The sequence below is a fragment of the Rhinopithecus roxellana genome, chromosome 2 (genome assembly GCF_007565055.1).
Source record: "Rhinopithecus roxellana isolate Shanxi Qingling chromosome 2, ASM756505v1, whole genome shotgun sequence".
Lineage (NCBI taxonomy): Eukaryota > Metazoa > Chordata > Mammalia > Primates > Cercopithecidae > Rhinopithecus > Rhinopithecus roxellana.
This window is the reverse complement of record NC_044550.1, coordinates 110,039,408-110,064,904: the sequence shown is the minus strand read 5'-3', so window position 1 is coordinate 110,064,904 and position 25,497 is coordinate 110,039,408. Positions and strand designations below refer to the sequence as shown.

General features: G+C 44.7%; 1 protein-coding gene across 3 annotated transcripts in view; it reads left to right on the top strand.

The window, feature by feature from the left end:
• Positions 1–8,532: 8,532 nt before the first annotated feature.
• STOX2 (storkhead box 2) overlaps positions 8,533–25,497 on the top strand; it is a 231,008-nt gene continuing 214,043 nt past the window's right edge. For all 3 annotated transcript variants that reach the window (XM_030923399.1, XM_030923405.1, XM_030923411.1), the window contains exon 1: positions 8,533–8,915. In XM_030923399.1, the coding sequence (XP_030779259.1) occupies positions 8,552–8,915 (364 nt within the window). In that variant the 5' untranslated portion in view covers positions 8,533–8,551. The remainder of the gene's footprint in view (positions 8,916–25,497) is intronic.

The window sequence follows — 25,497 nt, the reverse complement described above, 5'->3', positions numbered from 1 at the left end:
CATGGAGCATGCATATATTATAAGAACAATGGTGTTACAATTATCTATTTCTATGTCATCAATCACCCCAAAATGTAGTGATGTAAAAAGGCCACCATTTTATTATGCTCACAATTCTGTGGATCAGGAATTCAGGCAGGGCAAAGTGGGATGGCTCACCTTTGCTACACAAGTTGGAAGTTTCAGATGGGGTGGCCAGATATGTCTGGGACAGCTCAACTGGGGCCATCAGTCTGGAGCCTCAGCTCTTCCATAGTTGGTGTCTGCTGTGGCTGGAACGTCTCCTTCACTCATGTGTCTGGCTCCGGGGTTGGGATGGCAAGAACAACTGGGAATTGGCCAGCAGTACTCTGTCTGCAAACCCTCTCCATGTGACTAGCTTGAGCTTCCTCACAATATGATGATCCCAGGGTAGTAGCACTTGTTACATGGTGGCTGGCTTCCGTGAGGCAGGACTGGGAACTATGAGGCCTTAGGTCTACAGCGAGAACTCATGCAGTATCCCTTCACTTCTATTCTATTGGTTAAAGAAATCATGGTGCCTGCCCAGAGTGAAGGGGGTGGAGAGAGGGTTTCTACCTCTTGATGGAAGTGTGGCAAGGTCATATCATAGATATGCATGTGAACAGGAGTTATTGTGGCAGAGATCTGTAGAAAACAGTAGCTGCCACAAACAGAAATTCCAAACTGAAGGCACTTAGGCAGGAATGCACCTCACCGACTGATGATTGTCTGGGCTTCTGTTATAGCACAGTGGACAATCAGCAATTGATAAGCTTGGCCAAGACCAAGTTTAGCAAAGCCGTCTTTCCCCAGCAAGAACGGCAGGCAGTTGACTGCAGGCAGTGGGGAAAAGTGCTGACAAAGAATTTCATTCACTATGCTCTTTAATCCTGCCCCAAATCCCACTCATCTTGAACTTCAGGATTGAGACAACCGAGGCAAAGGTTTTCCTCGGAGAGCTTGAAATGGCTTTGAGGATTTCTTATATGATTAGATATTCAAGCAGTTCTTCATCGTTTTTACTGAATGTTTTCAAGTAAATTGGTGCATGCATTTCTTGGGACTAAAGTAACACTGGTTTATCATGTAGGTTCTTACATTCCTATGGAAGCTGCAGCAGATGGTGATGAAGCATGAGTCTGAATTCATAGATCGAGTTTAAATTTTGGCTTCATTCATTGTGCGACCTTGGGCAAATTACTTAACATCTGAGAATCTTAGTTTCTCCTTGGAAACTTAGAATAATAATTGTTCCTAATTTTGTTCCTAATTTTTAAGAATGAGGCATTATATATATATATATACATATTTGTATATATATAAAATGTCTCATTCTATTTATATATATTTATATATATAAAATGCCTCATTCTTACAAAATCAGTAAGAAGGAAGAATTATTATTCTAATGTTTTATGTATCTATGTGATCACTGTAGTCTCGGAAAGCTGGACTACCTCTCATTCTTTGGGCTGGAGTACACGCCCACGTTTTCTGTGAGGGCTTCCCTCAACATCCTATCTAAGGTAGGTGCTCCCTGTTTCTGTCTGTCCCTTTACCTGTTTGACATGCTATAATTACACTCAAGGTCATTCTTGTACCTGGTGATTGCTCCCCTTAAACCCATTATGTTTTCTTGACTGGTTTTTATCTTGTTTTTATAACAGCATTTGAAGGAATGCTCATTCATCACAGAGTCTGTCCTAGCTCCTGGCTACTGCAGCAGCTGGAGATAGGGGCCAAGAGAGAAGAGATTGGGGATGGTGGAGGTGGGGCAGGGAGGGGAAAGAGAGGGAAAGGCTGAGGAAGAAAAGGAAGCTATATTCAAAGGCACATTTTGGTGAACTGACATGGAGGAAACAATTGAGTCAATGAATGGAAGATACTGTGAGACAACTGGGAATTGAGGATTATTAAAAATGAAAATTTGGGCCGGGCACAGTGGCTCATGCCTGTAATCCCTGCACTTTGGGAGGCCGAGGCAGGGGGTCACTAGGTCAGGAGATCGTGACCAGCTTGGCCAATATGGTGAAACTCCGCCTCTACTAAAAATACAAAAATTAGCTGGGCATGGTGGCGCTTGCCTGTAGTAATCCCAGCTACTCAGGAGGCTGAGGCATAAGGATCACTTGAACCCAGGAGGGGGAGGTTGCAGCGAGCCACGATCATGCCACTGCACTCCAGCCTGGGTGACAGAGCAAGACTCCATCTCAAACAAAAAAAAAAAAAAAGAGAGAAAATGAAAATTCACTGGGTTACTTATCTGAAAAATATGATTGCCATTAAGACTATCCTCTGGAAAAAAACCCACAATAATATGACCACACATGAAAACTTCTTAGCACATTGCTTGCCATATAGTAAGTAATCATTAATTGGCAGTTATGATGTTAATGAGGTTGATAGTAATGCAAATGAGGACAGCAATAAGAACCAATAAAGAATCTTCTTATCTTAGTCCCATTGAGTTCTGGTGGTATATCCTCTAAGATAGTCCCTCCTGTTGGGAAGATCAATAGTTTTTCTGATTGCGTGTGTGCCAATTAAAGGCAGTTTTGCATTTAATTTCCTAGGGAAAAAGTTTTGTAACTCTTGCTATCTCTATGTGAGGCAGATCATTTCTATTAGAAGTTGCTCTTTTTATTTGTCACTTTATTGTAATTGTCTTAATAATTAAACATTTTCATGGTTCATTATAAATGGTGTGCCTGGAGCTTCTAAGATGACCTCTAGTGATCTCTATGTCCTGGAATTCATACATTTGTATAAATCCCTCCCCTTGAGTGTGAGTTTGACTTTAGTGACTCACTTCTAGAAAACGGAATGCAGCAGAGGTGATGGGATGTTATTTCTGTCTTGGGTGATCTAAGGGAAGCCATCTGGCACGTTGTGAGCTACCCTGTGGAGAGGTTCAAGTTGCAAGAAAAACAGTGGGCTTCTACGAAGTGAGGAGTAAGACCCGCAGTCCAGCAACCTTTGAGGAACTGAATTCTGACAATCATCTGAGTGAGCTTGGAAATGGGTCCACACCCAGTTGAACCTTCAGATGAGACGGCAGTCCCAACTTGACTGCAGCTCCCTAAGATGCCTTGAGCCACAGACACTGTATTAGTTGGTTCTTACACTGCTACAAAGAAATATCTGAGACTGGGTGGTTTATAAAGAAAAGAGATTTAATTGGCTCATGATTCTGCAGGCTGCACAGGATCATGGTGTCATCAGCTTCAGAGGTGGCCTCAGGGAACTTACAATTATGACAGAAAGCAAAGTGGGTACAGGCATCTTACATGGCAATAGCAGGACCAAGAAAGAGATGGAGGAAGTGCTGTACACTTTTAAACAACCAGATCCTGTGAGAACTCACTCACAAGAACAGTGTCAAAAGGATGGTGCTAAACCATTCATGAGGGATCCATTCCCATGATGCAATCATCTCCCAACAGGCCCCACCTCCACCACTGGGGACTACAACTGAATATGAAATTTTGGTGGGGACACAGATCCAAACCATTCAGGCACTCAGTGGGGTTGTGCCTGGATTACTGACCTGCAGAAACTGTGAGATTAAAAATGTTTGTTGTTTGAAGCTGCTAAGTTTTGGAATAGATGCTGCAATAGATGACTAGTACAAACGTCAAGTACCATTTACACAAGAGGCACTGTTGAAGGACCTTCATGGGATATTCTACCTACCAGTAATTGGTTAGGGAAGTGGGACAGATGGGATAACATGGGGTTTCAGCTGTCTGATAAACTGCTTAGGTTTAGATTCTAATTCTAAACCTAGGCATTTCATTGCTGGGGAATCCTAGACAAATTTCCTACATTCTTTGCACCTTAATTTCCTCATCCACAAAATAATAGAGATGGTATAATATCTGCCTTAGCGGGCTGTGGTAAGAATTAAAGACCTTTCCATGCCCTGGGTGCTGAACTAAATTTTACTCTTTATTATTATCAGGAGGAATTGTTGCCTAAAGAAGACAAAGACCTCTGTATCAAGATGCGGAAAGAGTATGCAGATAGGACTTGTCCAGACATCTTAGGGCTGAGCTCTTAGCCATGTGTTTGGAAAAAGATGCTTTCTTTTTGCCGATTCAGGGATAGGAGAGAGAACGTTTGAGTCTTAATTTTGACTAACACTTGGCTCTAAGGCTGTTGAGCCTAGGTAGCTGTAGTGGAAGAAGGAAAACCTATTTTTTTTTTTTCAGAGTCGAGTAATCTTTTGAGAAGTAGCTATTTGAAAACAGTGTTCCTTTGAGTATTCCAGAAAAACATTCTTTGTTCTGAGAAAATAAAATAGGCCATTTAGTTATGCAAATAGAAAGCAGAGCTGATTGGACAGCAGATGTTTGTGATGCTGTTCAAGAGGGAAACATGTCTTGCTGAGAATGTCAAAGGCTGTCTATGTTGAAGGCAGTTTTGCATTTAATTTCCTAGGGAAAAAGTTCTATAACTCTTTCAGATGGTTGCTTGTTCTTGCAGTATTTTGTATATTTTGCTCAGCAGTTGCTCATGGAAAATGAAGGAGCTATTTTTGGTGATTTTCTGGGCACAGAGAGAGTTACCTTAGGGTCAAGTGACTGAGAGTATCCTGAGTTGGGGTGAAGGCCCACATCATGGAGCATGCTTTGCCCCGGCACCTTGAAGCACCATGGTTTGGGAAAGATTGGGAGATTGTTCTGGCTATCTGGATGATGACAAGGAGGTTTTGAGGGTCTCCATGAGCAGGGAACAGGGTAAAGAGAGGCGGAGTGGGAGACCCCAAACACAACTGCTGCAGCATGGTTTCCGGGCCTAGCACATTAGTTTGGAAGCACACAAGTTTGGGAAAGGGCCTGATCAGGAGATAGTCTTGCATAAACAGCGGTCATTTGGAAGACTTCTGGAAGTCATTCAGTCACCAAAGGGACAGCTTGCCAAGATGAACTTTAATTCTTTTTTTTTTTTTTTGAGACAGGGCCTTGCTCTGTCACTGACTGGAGTGCAGTGTCACAGTCACAGCTCACTGCAGCCTCAAGCTCCTGGGCTCAAGCAGTCACCCACCTCAGCCTCCTGAGTAGCTGGGATCACAGGCATATGCCACCACACCTGGCTAATCTTTCACACAAATGTTGTGACTCAGGGTCTCACTATGTTGTCCAGGCTGGTCTTGAACTCCTAGGCTCAAGTGATTCTCTTGCTTCAGCCTCCCAGAGTGGTGGGGTTATGGGCCATTCTTCTGATAATATACTTTTTTAAAGAGCAAATTGTGGTAGAACCTGCAATGGAAGCAACAAAATCCCCACCTCTGATCAGAGCAGCATTTCTTTTATTCCATGGAGGGAAAAGCCTAAACATGGCAATGCAGTTGTATTCTGGGCTCTGAGAGAAGCAGAAATCTGGAGGTTGTGGGGAGAGCCACACTAAAGAAAAAGATGTACATCTATGAGTCAATGAGTAGAAAGGGAAGAAATTAGTGTTTTCTTGAGTGCCTACTAGGTACTGGACACTTTACACATGATATCTTGCTTCTCATGACAACTGTCCATTTTAGAAATGAGAAACCAGAGGGTTAAACAGGTCACTTGCCTAAGGCTCTTCATCTATCTGATAAGTAGACTGAACACACATTGTCCAACCCTGCATCCAACCTATTTGTACTAAGCTACACTGCCTCATATTTCCTATATAGATGACTGAAGACATATTGTAAAGAGAAGAACTATAGTATCTTGTGGATGCTGCTCATGAATAGATGGACTAATCAAAACCCAATGTCACCTCAGTAGTAATGAGCACACCTAGTGGCCACATGCTGGTTTCTAAATACCATTCACTAAAAAGAATCAGAGGTCCTTGGAAAAATGGCTGATTGTAGGGGTGGAGCAAAATGATTCTGGAACATCTTGATGTGCCAAAAAGTAAAGAAGTGCTCAGAGAATGATGGGACCAATTCAAAAGGACATAAGAGCCAGCTTTTAGAGGCTCCCACTGGCCAAATTTGGGGTAATATGAACATCAACATAATGATAATACTTAAGAATTATAACCTATTGAATAAAGCAAGAAGGTATAGCTCACACTGTTACTAAATAATAAAGGAAATCTCAGTTTTACAGTAGAATGACAACAAATACATGTAGAAGGCATGATGAAATTGGAATACCAGAATTTAGCAACCATTATACTATCAAGACAAACAAGAATCAAAGACCAATATAATGAGCAAACACTGGAGAAATAACAGGATGGTATTTATATAATCTCAAAATACTTCCCAGAAAGATATTTATTAATTGAAAGAGTAAAGTAATAATTTATAGTAGGGAGATTGTTACATCATTTAGAAAAAGAGTTTGTGCATGTGTAGAGACAGAGTAAAATGTTAATTAAGGAACCCAAGTGAAGATATGTGGGTATTCTTTGTTCAATTCTTGTACTTTTCTCTGTCTGAAGCTATGTCAAAATAAAACAAAAAGTTAAAGAGAGAAATGCAAACTAAAAAAGTCAGAGGTGTAAACTTGTCCCTTCTTCTATTTTTCCACTCACCATCACTTCCTTTCTTCCTAACGCCCTGGCACTAAGCAAGGAGGGTGAGGAATGCGGCATTTCAATGCGGCCAAATTGAGGAGACTTAGTGTGAAAGCACCAAAAGCCAGGCAGGAAAATCACAGGTCTCCCCACATGGTGGGTGCCTGGGAAATTCTGAGGTCAGAATGCCCTGCTCCAGCCACCTATGCTAAACCCAGTTCTTGGCTTTTTGAGGTCTGAAAAGCACCTGGTGTCTGTGACACCCTCATGCCGACTGAATACTTTATCATCTGAGGCTACTTCCTATCCATTTCTTTGCTTGATTCCTTCACCAGTCCAGTGACAGGGACTGAGCAGGACCTAACAACTCCCATTTTGCAGATGGAGAAACTGAGTTTCTGTGTCCTGTTTGGGCATCCTGTAGTAAGACTAAAATCTCAGGTCTTGGCCGGGCGCAGTGGCTCATGCCTGTAATCCCAGCATTTTGGGAGGCCGAGGTGGATGGATCACCTGAGGTCAGGAGTTCGAGACCAGCCTGGACAACGTGGTGAAACCCCGTCTCTACTAAAAATACAAAAATTAGCCGGGTGTGGTGGTGCCCGCCTGTAATCCTAGCTTCTCGGGAGGCTGAGGCAGGAGAATCACTTGAACTCAGGAGGTGGAGATTGCAGTGAGCCAAGATCGTGCCACTGCACTCCAACCTGGGCGACAGTGAGACTTTGTCTCAAAAAAACAAAACAAAACAAAAAAACCCCGCAGGATTTTAGGCGCGGGTTTAGTGACTTTTTCATGATAATAAAATCACAGGACACCAGCAGAAAACAGTTTTTATTTCCAGTCCCCAAAACTAGGCTGGGCATTCTATGTTTTTCACCGCAGCATCTGGGAATTTGTTAGAAATTTTAAAAACCAGGTTCCCCTAGACCTACTGAATCAGAAGCTCTGGGAATGGGGCCCAGATACCTGTGTTTTAATAAGTGTTCCAGGTGATGGTGATGCATATCGAAATTTAAGTACCGCTCTGGGTAAATGTAGCATAACCCCTTAATGCTTCTTATGACAATCATCTCCTTTCATATATGACTACTAGTGACTCTCGATTAAAAAATAAGTCAAACAGAATTTTGCATAGAAACAAACGTAAGGAATTTTCTTAAAAGCATCATCGTTACCTTTCCTGGTAAATTTCTGTAACCTCTTCATAAACCGAGTGTTATCTAGATAATACTAGGAATGGTTGACTGGGTTTCCTCTTGGGTAGGCCAAACTATATACTGAAGACAAGAGCGTAGAATTCCACAAGAGTTTGGGAGGAGGGACTGATGACAATTTTTCGTGGTTGACTAAGTTTTTTAAAAAGCCACTTCCAAGGGTACATTCATTAACCAGTCAGCGAATCCACTTGTTCCAGCGGGAGGTGGGAGGTGGGGGCAGGGGTGGAGCGTGGGGAGGAGCGACACTCACCGCTCCGGAATCGGTGCCTTCCAAGTGTCGCCGTTGCGTCCCCCCGGTCCCGCCTTCGGGTCTCCCTCGAGGCCCAACACCCTAACGCTCACCCCTTGGGCATCCGCGCTCCCCGACCACCTCCGTCAACGGACTCCTCGGGATTCCTCGGGCCGCGTCCAGCCGAGGGGGTTCCCGGGCCCGGTTCGCACTGCCCGCCCCCTCACCGCCCCCTCACCGCCTCCTCCCGCGTCTCCGCCCCCGCGGGCCGCTGGGCGCCCGGGGAGGCGAGGGTGCCGCCGCCGGAAAATGAGCGCTGCCCGAAGGGTGGCCCGGAGCTGCAGGTAACGCGCTCCAGAGCTCGGGCCGGAGCGGGCCCCACACACCGTCCCTTCCCCGCGGAGACCCGTGGGCTGCGCCCAGGGACTGCGCCGGGCGCCCGGGCTGCAGGGGGGACGCGGGGCGCGGGGGACGCTCGGCCAGCCCTGCCCTGGGGGACGGTCGCGCTCCCCGCTGGTCTTGCAGCCACATCCCAGCGGCTGTTCCCGGGAGCGGCGGGAGGCGGCCTCGGTGAGCCAGGTCGGCGCGGCAGATGCCTGGGAAGATGGAGAAGTTTCTGCAGATCGCGCCTCACTCCCTGGCCATCGTCCTGGGCCCGGCCGAGGCGCCGGCGGGGGAAAGGCCCGGGGCAGCCCGGCCCGCGCCCCCGGCCCAGCCCCGCCAGCTCGCCCGGCACCACATCGGCTACGAGATCTTCGCCGACTTCAAAGCCGAGAACATGCAGCACTTCTGGAACAAGAAAGTCACGGCCGCGGTGGCCGAGACCTTCTTCCTGGGCTGGATCGACGAGCAGGTCCTGCTGATCCAGGGCAAGGAGGAGCATCTGGAGGCGCTGCGCGAAGGCTGGACGCGCCGGGCCCTGCGGCCGCCCTCGGGCTTCCACATCCGCTGCCTGGGTGAGTGCGGTCGCCGGGCGCCCGTCCCGTCCCTTCCCGCCGGGTTGCGTCCTTGCCGTGCGGCCGCGGGAGCCCCGCCCTGCCCCAGCCCGCCGCGGGCACAGCCCAGGCTCCCCTGGGTGCCCGCGTCCCTGCCGGGGGAGGAGCCGGGGGCCCTCTGCGAGCGTGGGATTGGGGAACTTCCTGGCACCGAAAGGAGGGAGCCGTCCCATTCCCCGTGCGCCGCCCCCGCCTGCCCGCGGGAGCCTCCCCGGTGGCGGGCGGTGCCTGGGGCTGCCAGGTGGGCGCCGCGTCTCGGCGGGCGGCTCTGAGGGCGCGGCGCTCGGGGCGCGTGAGTGTCCCCCTCCCGGCACTGGTCCGCGGCTGGAGGACGCGGGCCGGGTGGAGGTGGGCGGGGAGGACTCCGGGGCTCGGGTTGCGCGGGGCTCGGGTTGCGCGGGGCTCCCAGCCGGAGCGGCGGCTCAGGTGCGCCTGGGACGCCCTTCCCTGGGCGGCGACTGCGGGGGACGCGCCAGGAAGCTCGGGTGGGGGCTGAGTGTTGCGCGCACTCATTTCTGAACGAGACAAGGCTGCGGATTTCGTGTTAAATGTCTCACCTGCAGCATATCTCTCAGGTCGTTTTATGTGTTTGAGGGAAGGAAGAGACACAAAGAGGCCGGAGGAAAAAAAATCTGATCTTCAACAAAAGAGCAAAACGTGAAGAGGGGCAGAGTCGCCCAGAGGTGAAGGTCGCCACCGCACTTCAGTGCTGCTTTAACTTGCTGGTTTTTATTGCACTACTTAATTTCCCCTCCTTAATCCAGTTTGCATCGCCTTTAGAATACACTTGTGAGTTTTGTACTTTGGGTCCGGTGGCTAAAAGCGTACATAGTAAATAGTAAAGCTTTAGGAAACAATTTTAAGGAGGAAAGCATTCTTTCTAGTTCCGCGGTTTAGAAATTCTTTCTTGACATTTGGGGAGGTCAAAAGTTCAAACGCTAAAAAACTGTAAAGTCGCCTTTTTCGTTACTCGCTGTTGCTATGCCGCCTTCCTCTGAAGGATTAGCTGTTACCTGCTGATGTGACTCCATCTATGCGTGTGATAAGTTTATAGCATTTTTATTTTGTTGTGTTTTGTCTATTTTGGCATAGAAGAGATCTTTACAAAGCTTTCTTTGACTTGAGTAGACAGAAAGCTAGTAAAGCTTGCATCTTGTGTATTTTGTAACCTGCGCTGAATTTCAAAAGGTGCCTTAATTTTCTCAATTCTTTTGACTTTAGTAGAAACCTCAGTCCCTGAAATTAAGCAGCCTCCGTAAAGGGCCAAGATGAACGCCTCTGAGACTTAACTTACTTTTGCACTGTAGGGCAGTGACACGTTAGTAAGGATATATGTAGTCATTTATATGCACCGTATAGATTGCTCTACAGGCTTTTAATAATTTTCTTTGAAACTCGATTTCACACTTTTTAATGTTTTATTTTGCATAATTTCAAATGTATACAAAAGTAGTATAACTCAAAAATATTGTATTGAACCCCTACCGTGTACTCATCATCCAGCTCCAAAAAGTATCAATGGCATGGCGGGTCTTACTGCATTTATACCCCCATCTACCCCCTACCAGTTCTATTTTGAAATCCCAGACATTATACCAACTTAATTTCATTTGTAAATATTTCAGTATGCTCATGTATTTTTTTTATTTCAGCAGAATTTATAAATTCATAGGAATTGGTGATCTGTCATATTAACCAAAGAGAAATATTTTGGCAATTTTTAAAGGTTTCAAATTGCTCTAATTGGTTGACTGTTGCCCTGACCTGGGTAGGTGACCTGACCTGAGCCATCTGTGCTGACTGGCAGCTGATGGGGCCTGCCAGCCTCTGCAGTACTGAGCTCCTCGCCTCACCTCTGCACCCTCAGAGGAAGCAGTGGGACTGCCTCTTAAAGCCCAGGCATGAGGTAAAAGAGCAGGGGTGATTCCTGCTGGGATCCAAGTGGTAACTTTCTTTTGAACTGCCTGGGGCGGGCGGTGGGATGGGTTAAAATCTCCACTGGAATTCCAATTTTGCTTCAGTAATGACGGTAAAATGCTGAATTGTTTGAAAGATTTTTATCTACTGTAAAAATTCTCAGTATCTGCTGCAGGCTTCCTCATTTGTTTGTTGCCAGATCTTTTATTGGGCTTTGAAATTCCAGTCTGGAAGCTGATGAGGATTGGCTCACAACCTTTTATTCTGAGTCACAATACACGTGATGACAAGTTCAAATGCTGGCGGGGGCAGGAGGAGGGGGTGATGCGGGGGATCCTGTACTCTGAAACTGTACTCTGAAAAGAGTCATGTTATCATAGGAATAGCCTGGAATCTATCTATTGTTGTATGTACAAAACCAGAAACCAAATGCTATCTTTGATACTCAGTAATAGATTTCTTGCAGCATCCCTTTCAATTGACCCCCATCTGTAGTGCATATGTTGTTGGGCCCTTTTACGTTGTTTTGGGATTTTAGCTCATTAATTCATGCATATGAAACAGCCTTAGAGCCAGACACATAGATGAGCTTTACAGGAGGCACATTACATTCCCACTTGTTGAACTCGAATTAGTTCAACTAATTCAACTAATAACTGCTCATCAGTTACCAATAGTCCTTTGAAATAGCTGGTAGCCAAAAGCTTGTTCAAATTTTATCATTCTTGTGGGGGATAAGGATTATTTATAAAATTTGGTTGCGTTTCAGATGATCTCTTAGATCCCACCATAGAGAGTGGTAATGAGTGTTCCATTAGATCCTGCCAGTGAAGAAAGGAGAGGAACCGTTTTGCCCCATCTCTTGACTTGGGTTCGCCTGGGTGCATGATTTCACACAACCCAGAGCAGAGAGGCTTGCAGGTGAGGAGAGACAGGCAAGCCCAGGTGCTTTTTTCTGACTGTGCTGTGGTACAGTTGAGGCAAACCTACACTTTCACAGCAGGATTTGCCAGGAGTTAATATTTTATTCTGTAACTTGAAACACCTGTGTTGAAATCGTGAGTATTTTGGTGCCAGTAATTCCAAAAGTATATGGTTCTAACCAACCGTAAAATTTCAGGTGAGGGTTGGACAACAAGGAGATGATTACTGGATTCAACAAGAAGCAGGGTGTTAAGCCACTCAAAGGAAAAGTGGTTTTGACTTGGCATCTTCCAACCCACTATTTAGAAATAACCTACTAGAATATGCAAGTCCATTCTTAGAAATAACCTACTGTGGGCATGTAGAGAAAAAGTTTGGACTTTTGATTTTCAGAACCCTTCAAAGGGTATACAGGATGCTGGTAATGTTTTAAAATTGTGCTGTATATTTTGAGTAAATCACAGTAAATGAAAACCCATACATGTTTATTGAGTGCTTTCTAGCGCCAGCCTCTGTGTCACTCCTGCAAATAGGAAGACTGATGGGACATGCCATCTTTTGGGGTATTCTGACGTAAGAAATTGTGAGTGTGCTAAATGCTTTGAGGACTCTTTGTTTTGAGTGAACGAGAAGCAGTTACCTCTGTCTTGTGAACTGGTAGGGGAGGTTTCCCAGGTATGAGGCTTTAACTTGAGCTTGTGCAGATGGAGATGGGGGTGGGGCGGGAGTTCCTGCAGAGCAGAAGAACTTTCCCTGCTGGGGAAGGAGGTGACCGGAGCTTGAGTGAAGGCTTGGGGTTGGAGATGTGTTTGGAAACTGGCTGGGGTGACAAGACAATGGAAAGGTGGGAGAGGGCCAGATGTGAAGCTCTAGAAACCACGGGGGGCTTCTAAGCAGGGGCGGGAATGACATGATTTGATCTGTGTTACAATGAGAATTCCGTGCCGGTGAGGGCGAAGGGTGGGACTGGGAGGGAATTAGAAATAGAAGCACCAGCTGGGCCTATTGAAACAGAGGGAGAAATGCCAAGTGCTTCTTTACAGTGTTTGCTCTCCTTTGGTACACTTGCACAGACCACGGTTAGCACCTGAAGAAAGAAACCATTAGTCTGGTTGAGGCTGGAGGGCCTTTTAGCCTCAGCTGCAAGCCCTTAGCCTTTGTGTGGAGCCATGTGCTCCCCCTCCAGACCTCAGGGAGCACGGGTGTGTCTCTGTGCCCAAATGGGAAAGTGGTACTTTACACTTTCCCATTTGATCCTCACATGTTTAAATAGTTCAGACCAAATATGCTTTTTTAGACTTTATATCAGAACTTGTATTTTGCATTATAAAATTGTTTAGAACACATGGGCATCAAGATTTTATTCTTTTCCAAAATTTTTATTGGTTTTCTTGAAAAGAGTTGCTTTATTAAAGTGGTTTCCCCAAATAGTAGATTTTTAAGACAGATTTTTTTTTTTTTTGAGACAAGGTTTCATTCTGTTGCCGAGGCTGGAGTGCAGTGGCACCATCATGGCTCACTGCAGCCTCCAACTCCTGAGCTCAAGCGGTCCTCCTGCCTCAGCCTCCTTAGTAGCTGGGCTGTAGGCATGCACCACTATGCCCGGCTAATTTTAAACTTTTTTTTTTTGTAGAGACAGGGTCTCCCTATGTTGCCAAGGCTGGTTGTAATAGTCCATTTTTATGCCACTGATAAAGTCATACCCAAGACTGGGCAATTTACAAAGGAAAGAAGTTTAATGGAGAACTCACAGTTTCACATGGCTGGAGAAGCCTCACAATTACGGAGGAAGGCAAGGAGGAGCAAGTCACATCTTACGTGGATGGCAGCAGGCAAAGAGACAGTTGTGCAAGGAAACTCCCTTTTTTAAAACCATCAGATCTCATGAGACCCATTCACTGTCATGAGAACAGCATGGGAAAGATTCATCCCCATAATTCAGTCACCTCCCACCTGGTCCCTCCCATAACATGTGAGAATTATGGGAGCTATAAGATGAGATTTGGATGGGGACACAGCTCCAAACCAAATCACTGGTTTTGAACTCCTGGCCTCAAGCAATCCTCCCGTCTCAGCCTCCTAAAGTGCTGAGATTACAGATGTTAGCACCCAAGCCCAGCCTAGAATTATTTAAAAAAATGTATACTCCACAGACATTTGTATACTCAAAAGAAGTTATAGTTCAAGAACTTACTTAAGTCAACTTAACATTGAATAATATTCCTAGACGAATACCTTGAATTGCTTAACAATTGTTTTAAAGCCTTTTAAATTGTAGATATTGATTCATTCAGTGACTGGAGCATCCACCAGTTCCTGGGATGTGTTCTAGGCACTGAAGTGGAGAGCAAGTCAGATACAGTTCCTGTACTTTTGGAGGTTCCATTCTAGTGGGACAACAGACATTTGGAAAATTAAAGAAATGGTCCAGGCGCCGTGGCTCACACCTGTAATCCCAGCACTTTGTGAGGCCATGGCGGTTGGGTCACCTGAGGTCAGGAGTTTGAGACCAGCCTGGCCAACAGGGTGAAACCCTGTCTCTACTAAAAACACAAAAATTAGCCAGGCGTGGTGGCGGACACCTGTAATCCTAGCTACTTGGTAGGCTGAGGCAGGAGAATCGCTTGAACCCAGGAGGCGGAAGGTGTAGTGAGCCGAGATCATGCCACTGCACTCCAGCTTGGGTGACAATGAGACTCTGTCTCAAAAAAAAAAAAAAGAAAAGAAAAATTAAAGAAATAAAAAGTTCAAATAGTTTTAAGTGCTGTAAAAATTAAGCACTTGGTAGAATAGAGAGCACTGGGGAGAAATGACAGAATAGCTAACATTAACATTTATTGATCACCAACTATTTTCTAAATGTTTTATTTATTTATTTATTTATTTAATTTTTTTTGAGACGAAGTTTCACTCTTGTTGCCCAGGCTGGAGTGCAGTAGCGCGATCTCAGCTCACCGTAACCTCTGCCTCCCAGGTTCAAGTGATTCTCCTGCCTCAGCCTCCCTAGTAGCTGGGATTACAGGCATGTGCCACCACGCCTGGCTAATTTTGTATTTTTAGTAGAGACGGAGTTTCTCCATATTGATCAGGCTGGTCTCGAACTCCTGACCTCAGGTCATCCGCCTGCCCCGGCTTCCCAAAGTGCTGGGATTACAGGCATGAGCCACCGTGCCCGGCCCTAAATGCTTTTTTTTTATGATCTAATCTAATCTTTAAGACACCTATATCATTTAGATATCATTATTTTATCCATATACAAACAAGAACCTTAAGGAACGGAAAGATAAATGTTCTCCAGGGATGCCTAGTTAGTAAGTGATAGAGCTGGGATCTGGACGCAGGCCCTGGGATGCTAGAAGCAGTTTTCTGGATGACTACTCAACAGTACCTCATTTGGGGTGACACTTGACCAGTGAGACAGGTATCCACCAGCCAGCAATGACCCAGGAGCAGGTGGAAATCAGCTTGCTGTGCTGGAGAAACAGAGAGGGTGGCCCATGGGGCTGGGCTTGCTGAGCCAGGAAAGGAGAAGAAGGTGTAACTGCAGCTGAGGTCAGAGGCAGGCCCAGGCCAGGTCCCGTGAGGCTGTGTGGGATGGTGTTCTGCAGAGAGAAGGCCTGAGTCTCCCTCCAGAGATGTGTGGTGGGTTGCGGTCTGACGCGGGCCTGGCTCCTAAGGAAGCTTACCTCTCATATTAACATCACAGGATTAAGTCTAAACAGTGAACAAGGATGCATTTAAAACTGTAGTGACTTCTAGGTAGTGATAAAATTTTTTTTTTTTTTTTTTTTTTTTTTGAGACAGCGTCTCGCTCTGTCGCCCAGGCTGGAGTGCAGTGGCGCGATCTTGGCTCACTGCAAGCTCTGCCTCCTGAGTTCACACCATTCTCCTGCCTCAGCCTCCCGAGTAGCTGGGACTACAGGTGCCCGCCACCACGCCCGGCTAATTTTTTGTATTTTTTAGTAGAGACGGGGTTTCACCGTGTTAGCCAGGATGATCTTGATCTCCTGACCTTATGATCCACCCACCTAGGCCTCCCAAAGTGCTGGGATTACAGGCTTGAACCACCAGGCCCGGCCCATAAAAAACCATTTTATGAATTACCTCACTTTGGCTCAAAGGTGTTTTCAGCAAAGGCATGTCAGTTTTATTGTAATAAAGCATTTAATGAACTTCTGAAATTTCAGGTTTTGCTGTAATAAATCTGGCTTTGCAAAGATTTATAAATTTTACCGCTTGTAGATTAATTATGATATTGAGCACGTTTGTTTCCTTGTGGGTTTACTTTGAATTTGGAAAATAAATTGCATCAAGGGATAAATTTGCCGGTTATTGCCAAGTTCTTTTAAAAGGGCTCATTAAACTGAAATGGTATCTGTATCTTGTGATGGGTTGAAAGTATTTAGATGCTTTCTGTTCCTGAGGTCGATCACATATTTTGGGATAAAAACCCGGGAAAGTTCATTATATACAAACTATTTGCTGCGAGGAATTTAAAATTTCTTTAGTCTGCCTAAAATATCACACAGTGATGATCTGGTCACCTTAAAAGTAGAATTTTCGGTGTATGAGGTGGGCTTTAACATTAGTTACTTGAAGTTTGGAGACTGTACTTGTATCCTCCTACTTAGTTTATATATTTGTGAAATAAGTTTTAAACCCTTGTTGCATAGCTGTAGACATGATATAATTTCCAACATTTCTTAATTTGGGGGAAATGAATGATATGGCCTATAGTTTATCTCAATGAGGAATAAATAGATGTATTGCCAAGGTACAAGCTTTGGATCTAATTTTTTAATATATAGTATACTATAATAATAGCTAGATCTGGATTTTTAAGAAGGTCTTACGTCTAGAGATTTTAATCCACTTGAATCATACTAGGCCAAGTACAGTGGCTCACGCCTATAATCCCAGCACTTTGGGAGGTCTAAGTCGGGGGATCACTTGAGCCCAGGAGTTCTGGACCAGCCTAGGGCGACATAGCAAGATCCCATTTCTACAAAATGTTTAAAAAAAATTAGCTGAGCGTGTGCTGTGTGCCTGTGGTCCCAGCTGCTCTGAGGCTGAGGTGGGAGGATCCTTTGAGCCTGGGATATTGAAGCTACAGTGAGCCAAGATTGTGCCAGTGTACTCTAGCCTGGGTGACAGAGTGAGACCCTATCTCAATAAATACAAAAATAAAAATAAAAATCACACTGGCGTGGGAGGAATGGCTTAAACAGCTGTTGATATCTTGGCCTCAGTCTGTCTTGACGCAGACCAGTCAAGCTGGACGCTGCCAAGGGCCAGAGCTGGCAGTGTATCTTTGAGAATTTGATAAATGGATAAATGACGTAGATAAAGAGGTAGAAAGGATTCATCTGAGTCTTCAGGGCTTGAAGAAGCGGGTAAGTTGAGAAAGTGCTTGGGACGGTGGGAGACCCCAGGCTGAGCAGATCCACGTCTGAAGATGTGCTTATGACATTCACACTTGGCAAGCGTACCTCTGTGCTGTAGATTTCACTCTGAAGATGAAAATAAACAGGATAAATGCCTCAATTTTCCCACTTTATTGTGAAAGCCCTATAATAATTTTCTGAAGTGAGAGCCCGTCTGTCAGTGTAAAATGACTTGTCTCTGTAAGCAGGATATCACCTCCCCGCTCCCCAGTAACATATGTTTGGGGAGCACATAATGTCCCTTAGCCTAGCTCTCTGGCATGGAAGCCGGGGATGCATGGTTAGTCCAAAATCACCTCCTTCTCATGAATCCAGGAGTCCCTGGCGCTCATGGAAGGCTTCCTGGTGTCTTAAAGGGGTGGAATCCAGTCTGGGGCACCCCATCTTCCAGCCGCCTGAGGTTGCTGCAGCCTTCTGTCTTCACCACGAACCCCGGGATACTGCGGTTTCCCAGAGCAGTGACCCGCTGTGGCATGCGTCCTGGGAGCTCTGTGTGTGACAGCATTTCCTTCTGTCTTGGCCTGCCTCCTCCAGCGCTGTGTCAGGTACCTCCCTTCTCCCCCCGACCCCCACTTTTCCTCCAGGATTTGGACTATTTTTCTTTTCAAACCATTGCAATAAAAGGTTATGATGACACCTTTGCCTTTCTACTTCTAAATAAAGTCCCCTGCCATCCACATTTTGAGGAAACATTTATGTGTTCATGTTCAGGACGGTAGGGCCTAGCACATGCCCTTGCAAGGAAAGTCGTCTTCAGAGATTCCAGACTCCCCCTCATGCACTGTCCCCACTGCCCCAAAACTTGAAGCCCCCAATGCCTGGAGGGGGTCTTTGTGAGTCCCACATGCTTTCTGACACTTTCATGCTGAAAAAAGGAGAATTTCTCCATATGTAGAGGGGACACCACAGTGGATATGATTTCCAAAACAAAATTTTATCATGGACAGAAGTCCCCAGGCCTTCTGGTGTGACCCCTTTGGGATGCTTTCCACTCTTGGGATAGTCCTACAGTCCTTGCAAACCATCTGTCAGCCTAAGGCGCCAGGGAGCCTGCCCCAGCCGCCAGGGTTTGCAGCCTCTCTGGCCACTGTGTCTCATTGCCTTCCCTCTTTGTCATTTGGCTTTGGGTGACACCTTCTCTAGGGAACACTTGCGCTTTACCCCTGTGGCCTTCACAGCCCCACACCCCACACCCACCCCACTCCCAGCTCAGCTTCTTAATCCTGCCTGCTTGTTTGGCAGCCCTGGTGGGTGGATGGAGATGGAAGAGGCTGAGCTGGGGGAGGTGGGGTCTAAGGTGAGGGCCCAAGGTGCTCTGGAAGCAGTGGGCTGTGAGCGGGGAGACGGGAGCATGGGAGACGGGCACAGATCCATGACTGGGAGCTGAAAAATGGCAAGGGAGAAGATAGAGGAAGAGGAGGTGTGAGGGGAGTAGCTGCCTGATGTCCCTGAGGCTGCAGTGGAAAGGTCTTGCTGGGAATCAGGTCGCTTTCGTTGTGGATTTATCTACCCAACAGGCCTGCGGGGCTGGCTGAGCTCCCCAACCAATTTCGCCAAGGCCAGGAGGAGGACTAAGGGATCAGAGTGGGTTCCTGTAGCAGATGGACCCCACGTTACACCTGCTGGGTGAAAAGAATTGTCCAGTCTGGACAAATCACTTTGGCTTTTTTTTTTTTAAATCTCTGTTCTCTGGTCAATAAACCAGATTCTTCTGGACTCTTCCTGAGGAAGTGAAAGGAGGATGCAGCTCAGTGAACTCTGCGGCGCTTCTGGAAAGAAATCCAGTTCTCCATCTCATCCGTTATGGTTACATCTCTCCTGTAATCTTGTTACAGCATCGCCATTCATTCCGATCCTCGCTTAACTCCCTCCAGCAGTGCCTCTGGGCTCCGGGTTCTCCTGACTGATCACTTCCTCTTTGTCCTGGGTTGATTGTGGTAGGCTGGGAAAGCCTTGGAAGGCCTGCTGACTTTGGAGTTAATACAGAACCGCAGAGACGGGAAGCATCCTTTTTCTGTTGTTGTTTTGGGGGGCTTTCTGACCAGCGTAATTTGTCTGGGTTGATCACTTTCCTTTCATCAGAGCCTGGTTATTAATTTGTTAAGAAAAAGTTTGTCCAAAGAAAGTCTTTAATCGTTAGTAGACTGTGAAGTAATGTAGAGAATGTAGAAAGCAGTACTTTTTTAAAGTAGAAAATGCAATAATGTAGAAAAACAAAAGCAGTACTTTAGACACTGTGTCTACTCCCAGATAATAATGGTTACTCTAGCATCTTTGTTTCATTTTTACCTGTGTCTTTAGCATTTCCTCCTACATTGAAAAAAGAACATTCTAGAAGACAGTCTTTATGCTATATACTTCTTGATTCTGTTAGATCAGGTGTGTCCAATCTTTTGGCTCCCCTGGGCCACATAGGAAGAAGAATTGTCTTGGGCTACACATAAAATACACTGACACTAATGATAGCTGATGAGCTAAAAAAAGAAAATTGCAAAAAAAAAAAGAAATCTCATAATGTTTTAAGAAAGTTTACAAATTTGTGTTGGGCTGCATTCAGAACTGTCCTGGGCCACATGCAGCCCTTGAGCCATGGGTTGGACAAACTAGATTAGATGTTTGCTAACCCTACTGCTGAGTTGGGAGGGAAGGAGTAGGGAGAAGCGGGAAAGGAATGAACTCCCTTATTCATGTTTACTGTGGGTCAGGGATTGCTAAGCACGTTATTTGCATTGTCTCATTTAATACTTAACAAAGGTAGTGCTGATATTCCATTTTACAGAAGAGGAGACTGAGGTTCAAGGAGTAGCCTGGGTTTATCTCATATTTCAACCCAGCAGTCTGGCTCCAGAGTCTGAGCTGTTAACCTTTTTAAAACTGCATGTCATTTCTGCTGGACAAAGTTTGGCTCTGTTCACCAGTATTGAGATATACATACACACATATATACACACACACACATATACACACACACATATATATACACACACATATCTACACATAAATACTATACATGTATACACACACACATATATATATTTTCTCTTTTACTTTTTCTTCTGAATGTAAAATATAATAGACTCATTTGTATTACGATTTCTGACCCCTGACTAAGACACACAAATATATCTCACCAAATAAATTAAGCTGAGTACTAAAGATAATACTGTGGCCTCGATATTTTAAGCCAGAAAAGCACTGCTGCTTAGAACATCTCTTGAGTGGGACATGAACATTTGAGTGGCCGGTAAGGCCAGCTCTTGATCTGGAGCTGCAACGTGCAGGCTCAGCAGACGCCTGTAGGACAGTGCCAGTGCCAGATGTACATTCAACGGATGCTGAACACAGGAACCTTGGAAGGTAATTAATGACAAGAACAATTTGGCAACCAGCTGGAAATAGTTCATTTTAGGAAAAAGGGCAATGGAATGGGTACTGAGAAAATCTTTTTAATGACAAGATGGGATATGGTGCTAGAAGGAAACTTCATCTCATTGTTCTTCACTGTGTTTTATTTTTCTTCTTTGAGGATCAAGAATTACGTGGTGTTGGTGGTTTTAGATGCAATGAGTAAGCAAATTGTGAACAGTATTTTACTTAATCTACTTTAAAGACATTGCTTCTCCTAGTTAGATATTTTTATTTTCTGTGTAAAAGATTATACTAAGAATCTTAGATGTGAAATAATTATTTGTTTTGAGTTTTTCCACATTAAAAAGATTAATTTGGGCCGGGTGAGGTGGCTCACGCCTATAATCCTAGCACTTTGGGAGGTCGAGGCTGGAGGATCACTTGAGGTCAGGAGTTCGAGACCAATCTGGCCAACATGGTGAAACGCTGTCTGTACCAAAAATACAAAAATTTAGCTGGGTGTGGTGGTGGGCACCTGTAATCCTAGTTGCTGGGGAGGCTGAGGCAGGAGAATCACTTGAACCCAGGAGGTGGAGGTTGCAGTGAGCTGAGATTGTACCACTGCACTCCAGCCTGGGTGACAGAGTGAAACTCTGTCTCAAAAAATAATAATAATAATAATTTGTTATGGTAAAGTGTATTTCAACTACTTTTGGTTATGATGCCAGATAAGTTTTTCAGTTTTCAAAATTAATAACATAAGATATAGTTTTTGTGAATGAAGTATGTTGGGTTATATGATTTATATAGTATATGTGAATTACATGAATACAAAACAAAGTCTTTAGAGCTAGAGCTATGAAATTGCTTTTGAGTACAGCTTTGATATGTAATATTTTATTGTTTTAGTTATTTCAGTTGTCTATAAATCAGCATTTTGATTTCCCCTTTGACCCACTATCTTGAATTACTTTTTTCTTCCTTTTTCTCCTAGAAATGGTGAGTTTTTAAAAACCTGTTGTCAGTTGATTTCTTATGCCAGGTTAGTCTCAACTGTGTGATACCTGTTTTGTTTTTTCAAATTTACTGACATTTTTGTTGCCTAATAGTGATCAATTTCTATGTTTCATAGAAACTTGGAAAAAGGAATTTTAAAAATAGGAAGTGTGTGTGTTAACTTTTGTTAATACATTTACATATGTTAAATTTATTATATTGGTCAACTATTCTGTTTTTATTGTTCGTAGTTTTTATTTATCAAAGACCGTATGTGATGTGTGTAAAGTCATCTTACAAAAATCATACAATTTTTGCATCATATTACTAATAGTTTTAGCTTTATTTATTTTGACATTTTGAAATCTAACATGTGTCTTTGTTGTTGAGTTTACCTTTTATACACGTATAAACATGTCTACAATTGTATATTTATACATATTGTACATATACATATGTATATATGCATACTTCTAGACATTTAAATATACAGTTAGCATAAAATCCTCTTCAATCCTTTTTACCTTGAAATTTTTCCAAAAAAATTTCAAATGCTAAGTTTTCCAGAATTAGCATTGCCACTTCTGCTTTGTGCTTGGTATGTCACTACCACCTTTTTCTATTTTTTCTTTTTTTTTTCTTTTTGAGATGGAGTCTCGCTCTGTTGCCGAGGCTGGAGTGCAGTTGCGTGATCTCGGCTCACTGCAACCTCCATCTCCCGGGTTCAAGCAATTCTCCTGCATCAGCCTCCTGAGTAGCTGGGACTGCAGGCACACACCACCATGCATGGCTAATTTTTGTATTTTTGGTAGAGACGGGTTTTCTCCATGTTGGCCAGGTTGGTCTCGAACTTCTGATCTCAGGAATACCACTTTTTTTTTTTGATCCGTTGTATCCTTTTTTGTAGTGTGTGTTTTATAAGCAGGATATAGTTAAATTTTGAAATTTAAACAGTATCATGAATCATTGTCTTTTTAGGGATTTGAGCCATTAAATGTATTATAATAACTGAGACATTTGTTCCAGTTTAAAACTTATTTTAAGTATTCTCTTTGTTAGTTTCCCTTGTATTTCCTTTGTTTTACAGCGTTTATAAACAAGGTTTATAAAATAAGTATTTTTTTTTTTTTGAGACGGAGTCTCGCTCTGTCGCCCAGGCTGGAGTGCAGTGGCGCGATCTCGGCTCACTGCAAGCTCCGCCTCCCGGGCTCACGCCATTCTCCTGCCTCAACCTCCCGAGTAGATGGGACTATAGGCGCCCGCCACCTTGCCCGGCTGATTTTTGTGTATTTTTAGTAGAGACGGGTTTCACCGTGTTAGCCAGGATGGTCTCAATCTCCTGACCTCATGATCCGCCCTCCTCGGCCTCCCAAAGTGCTGGGATTACAGGCATGAGCCACTGCACCCGGCCTAAAATAAGTTTTTTAAAAAACTGAGCAGCGGGACTTCCTGTGCACGTTAAGTCCAACCCAGAGAGTTCTGCCTGAGAACTGCAATGAAAAACTCTTTACTTTGAGTAATAAGAGTTTCTGTCTGAGAATCCAGTGCAGTGAGTGCAGAAGCTTTGGAGAACATCATTCATTCATTCAAAACATTCAAGGTGCACTGTGGCAAGTCCTGTTGCTGGATGTTGCAAAAGAAGCAAAAATGGATGCCACCGAGCCTGGTCCTTAAGAACTTTGGGATCTAGTCCTGGGAGCCAGGCAAGTGTATGGGGGACGAGAAAACAAGTTAGTTATTGGTGTTTCAAGAGGTAAGGAAGGCAGGTATGATGGATGGAGGTAATTTACAAATCTTCTTTAAACTCTAGTGTGGGCCAGCACCCTCTGCCTTGGCCCCACCCTGCTAGTCTATTGCAGGGAGGCCCCATGGAAAGTGGGGTCCCTGCTGGAATGCTGGGGGACTGCTGCCTGTCTTCTCCGGCAGTCGGGACTTTCCTACTCACCCCACCTACCCCGCCCCATGCTCAGGGACCTGCTGAGGTGGAAGCCCTGTGACCCAGGACAGGTACTACTCCTCCAGTACATTCAAGCGGTTACCTGGCTTTCGGTTCAATTTTCTGCATTTGCATGTTACACTTAATAGTAAGGCAGATAGGCCGGGCGCAGTGGCTCACGCCTGTAATCCCAGCACTTTTGAGAGGCTGAGGCGGGCGGATCATCTGAGGTCAAGAGTTTGAGACCAGCCTGGCCAATATGGTGAAACCCCATCTCTGCTAAAAATACAAAAAATTAGCCGGACTTGCTGGCAGGTGCCTGTAATCCCAGCTACTTGGGAGTCTGAGGCAGGAGAAGCGCTTGAACCCGGGAGGCGGAGGTTGCAGTGAGCTAAGATTGGCCACTGCACTCCAGCCTGGGGAATAGAGGGAGATTCTGTCTCAAAAAAAAAAAAAAAAAAAAAAAAAGTAAGATAATTTAACTATATTCAGATGTTACTTAAATATATACATTTTTCTCATTTATGTACATTTACTTACATAAAAGGTAGATGTGTCGTTTGGAGAATGTCCCACCAATAGACAGTGCTGTAGAATGTGGCAGCAGCTCATCCTGGAAAAAGAAGGGGAAGATGACTCTTTAGAAACATTAAAATGAGTTCAAAAAATGAAACACCCAAAACTACTGAGAAATGTAAAAAAGGTGCCTTTTTTTTTTTTTTTTTCTTGAGACGGAGTCTTGCTCTGTCCCCCAGGCTGGAGCGCAGTGGCACAGTCTCACTGCAAGCTCTGCCTCCCAGGTTCATGCCATTCTCCTGCCTCAGCCTCCGGAGTAGCTGGGACTACAGGTGCCCGCCACCTCGCCCGGCTGATTTCTTTTTGTATTTTTAGTAGAGACGGGGTTTCACCGTGTTAGCCAGGATGATCTCTATCTATTTTCTAATCTGATATTCAGGATCTAAAAAAGTAGTTCTGTATACCAGGACGACATTATGACGCCAGGGGTCTTGATTGCTTTGAATTGTTTTTCTAGTGGTAGTGATGAATTTGTACTGAAGTTTTCATCTGTACACATCGTAAACAATAGGACAGACTTGAATGTTGTGGAATTTGGATACTCATTAGAGCTGTTTGTTTGTTTATTTATTTATTTATTTTTGAGACAGAGGGAGTCTTGTTGTGTCTCCCAGGCTGGAGTGCAGTGGTGTGATCATGGCTCACTGCAACCTTGAGCTCTCAGACTCAAGAGTTCCTCCCCCTTCAGCCTCCCAAGCAACTGGGACTACAGGCATGAGCTACCATGCCCAGCTAACTTTAAAAAGGTTTTTTTAGTGGAGGTGACATGTCGCTATGTTGCTCGGGCTGGTTAGGAACTCTGCCTCAAGTGATCCTCTCATCTTGGGCTCCCAAAGTGCTGGGATTACAGGCATGAACCACTGTGCCCGGCCTGATCTGATTTTTATGTTTATGTTTATGTATTGAGATGGAGTCTTGCTCTGTCACCAGGCTGGAGTGCAGTGACTCAATCTCGGCTCGCTATAACCTCTGACTCCCTTGTTCAAGTGATTCTTCTGCTTCAGCCTCCTGAGTAGCTGGGATTCCAGACGTGTGCCACCACACTCAGCTAAGTTTTGTACTTTCAGTAGAGATGGAGTTTCACCATGTTGACCAGGATGTTCTCGATCTCCTGACCTCGTGATCTGCCCACCTCGCCCTCCCAAACTGCTGAAATTACAGGTGTTAGCTACCTCTCCCGGCCCTGACTTTTATTTTTAAGTCAACTCTCCACTTTTGGAGAAATACAGAGATTTGTGTTTTGAGTATATACTTGACTTTCCAGAAGCAAAAACAGAAAAACATACAGACTTTCAACTTACTGTTGTATCTTTTCCTTTAGTACACTTATTTTGCACTAGCTATTTTTGATAAAATGTTTTAACTGCTGTTTTCCTCTGAAATACATTTTAAAAGTTGAATT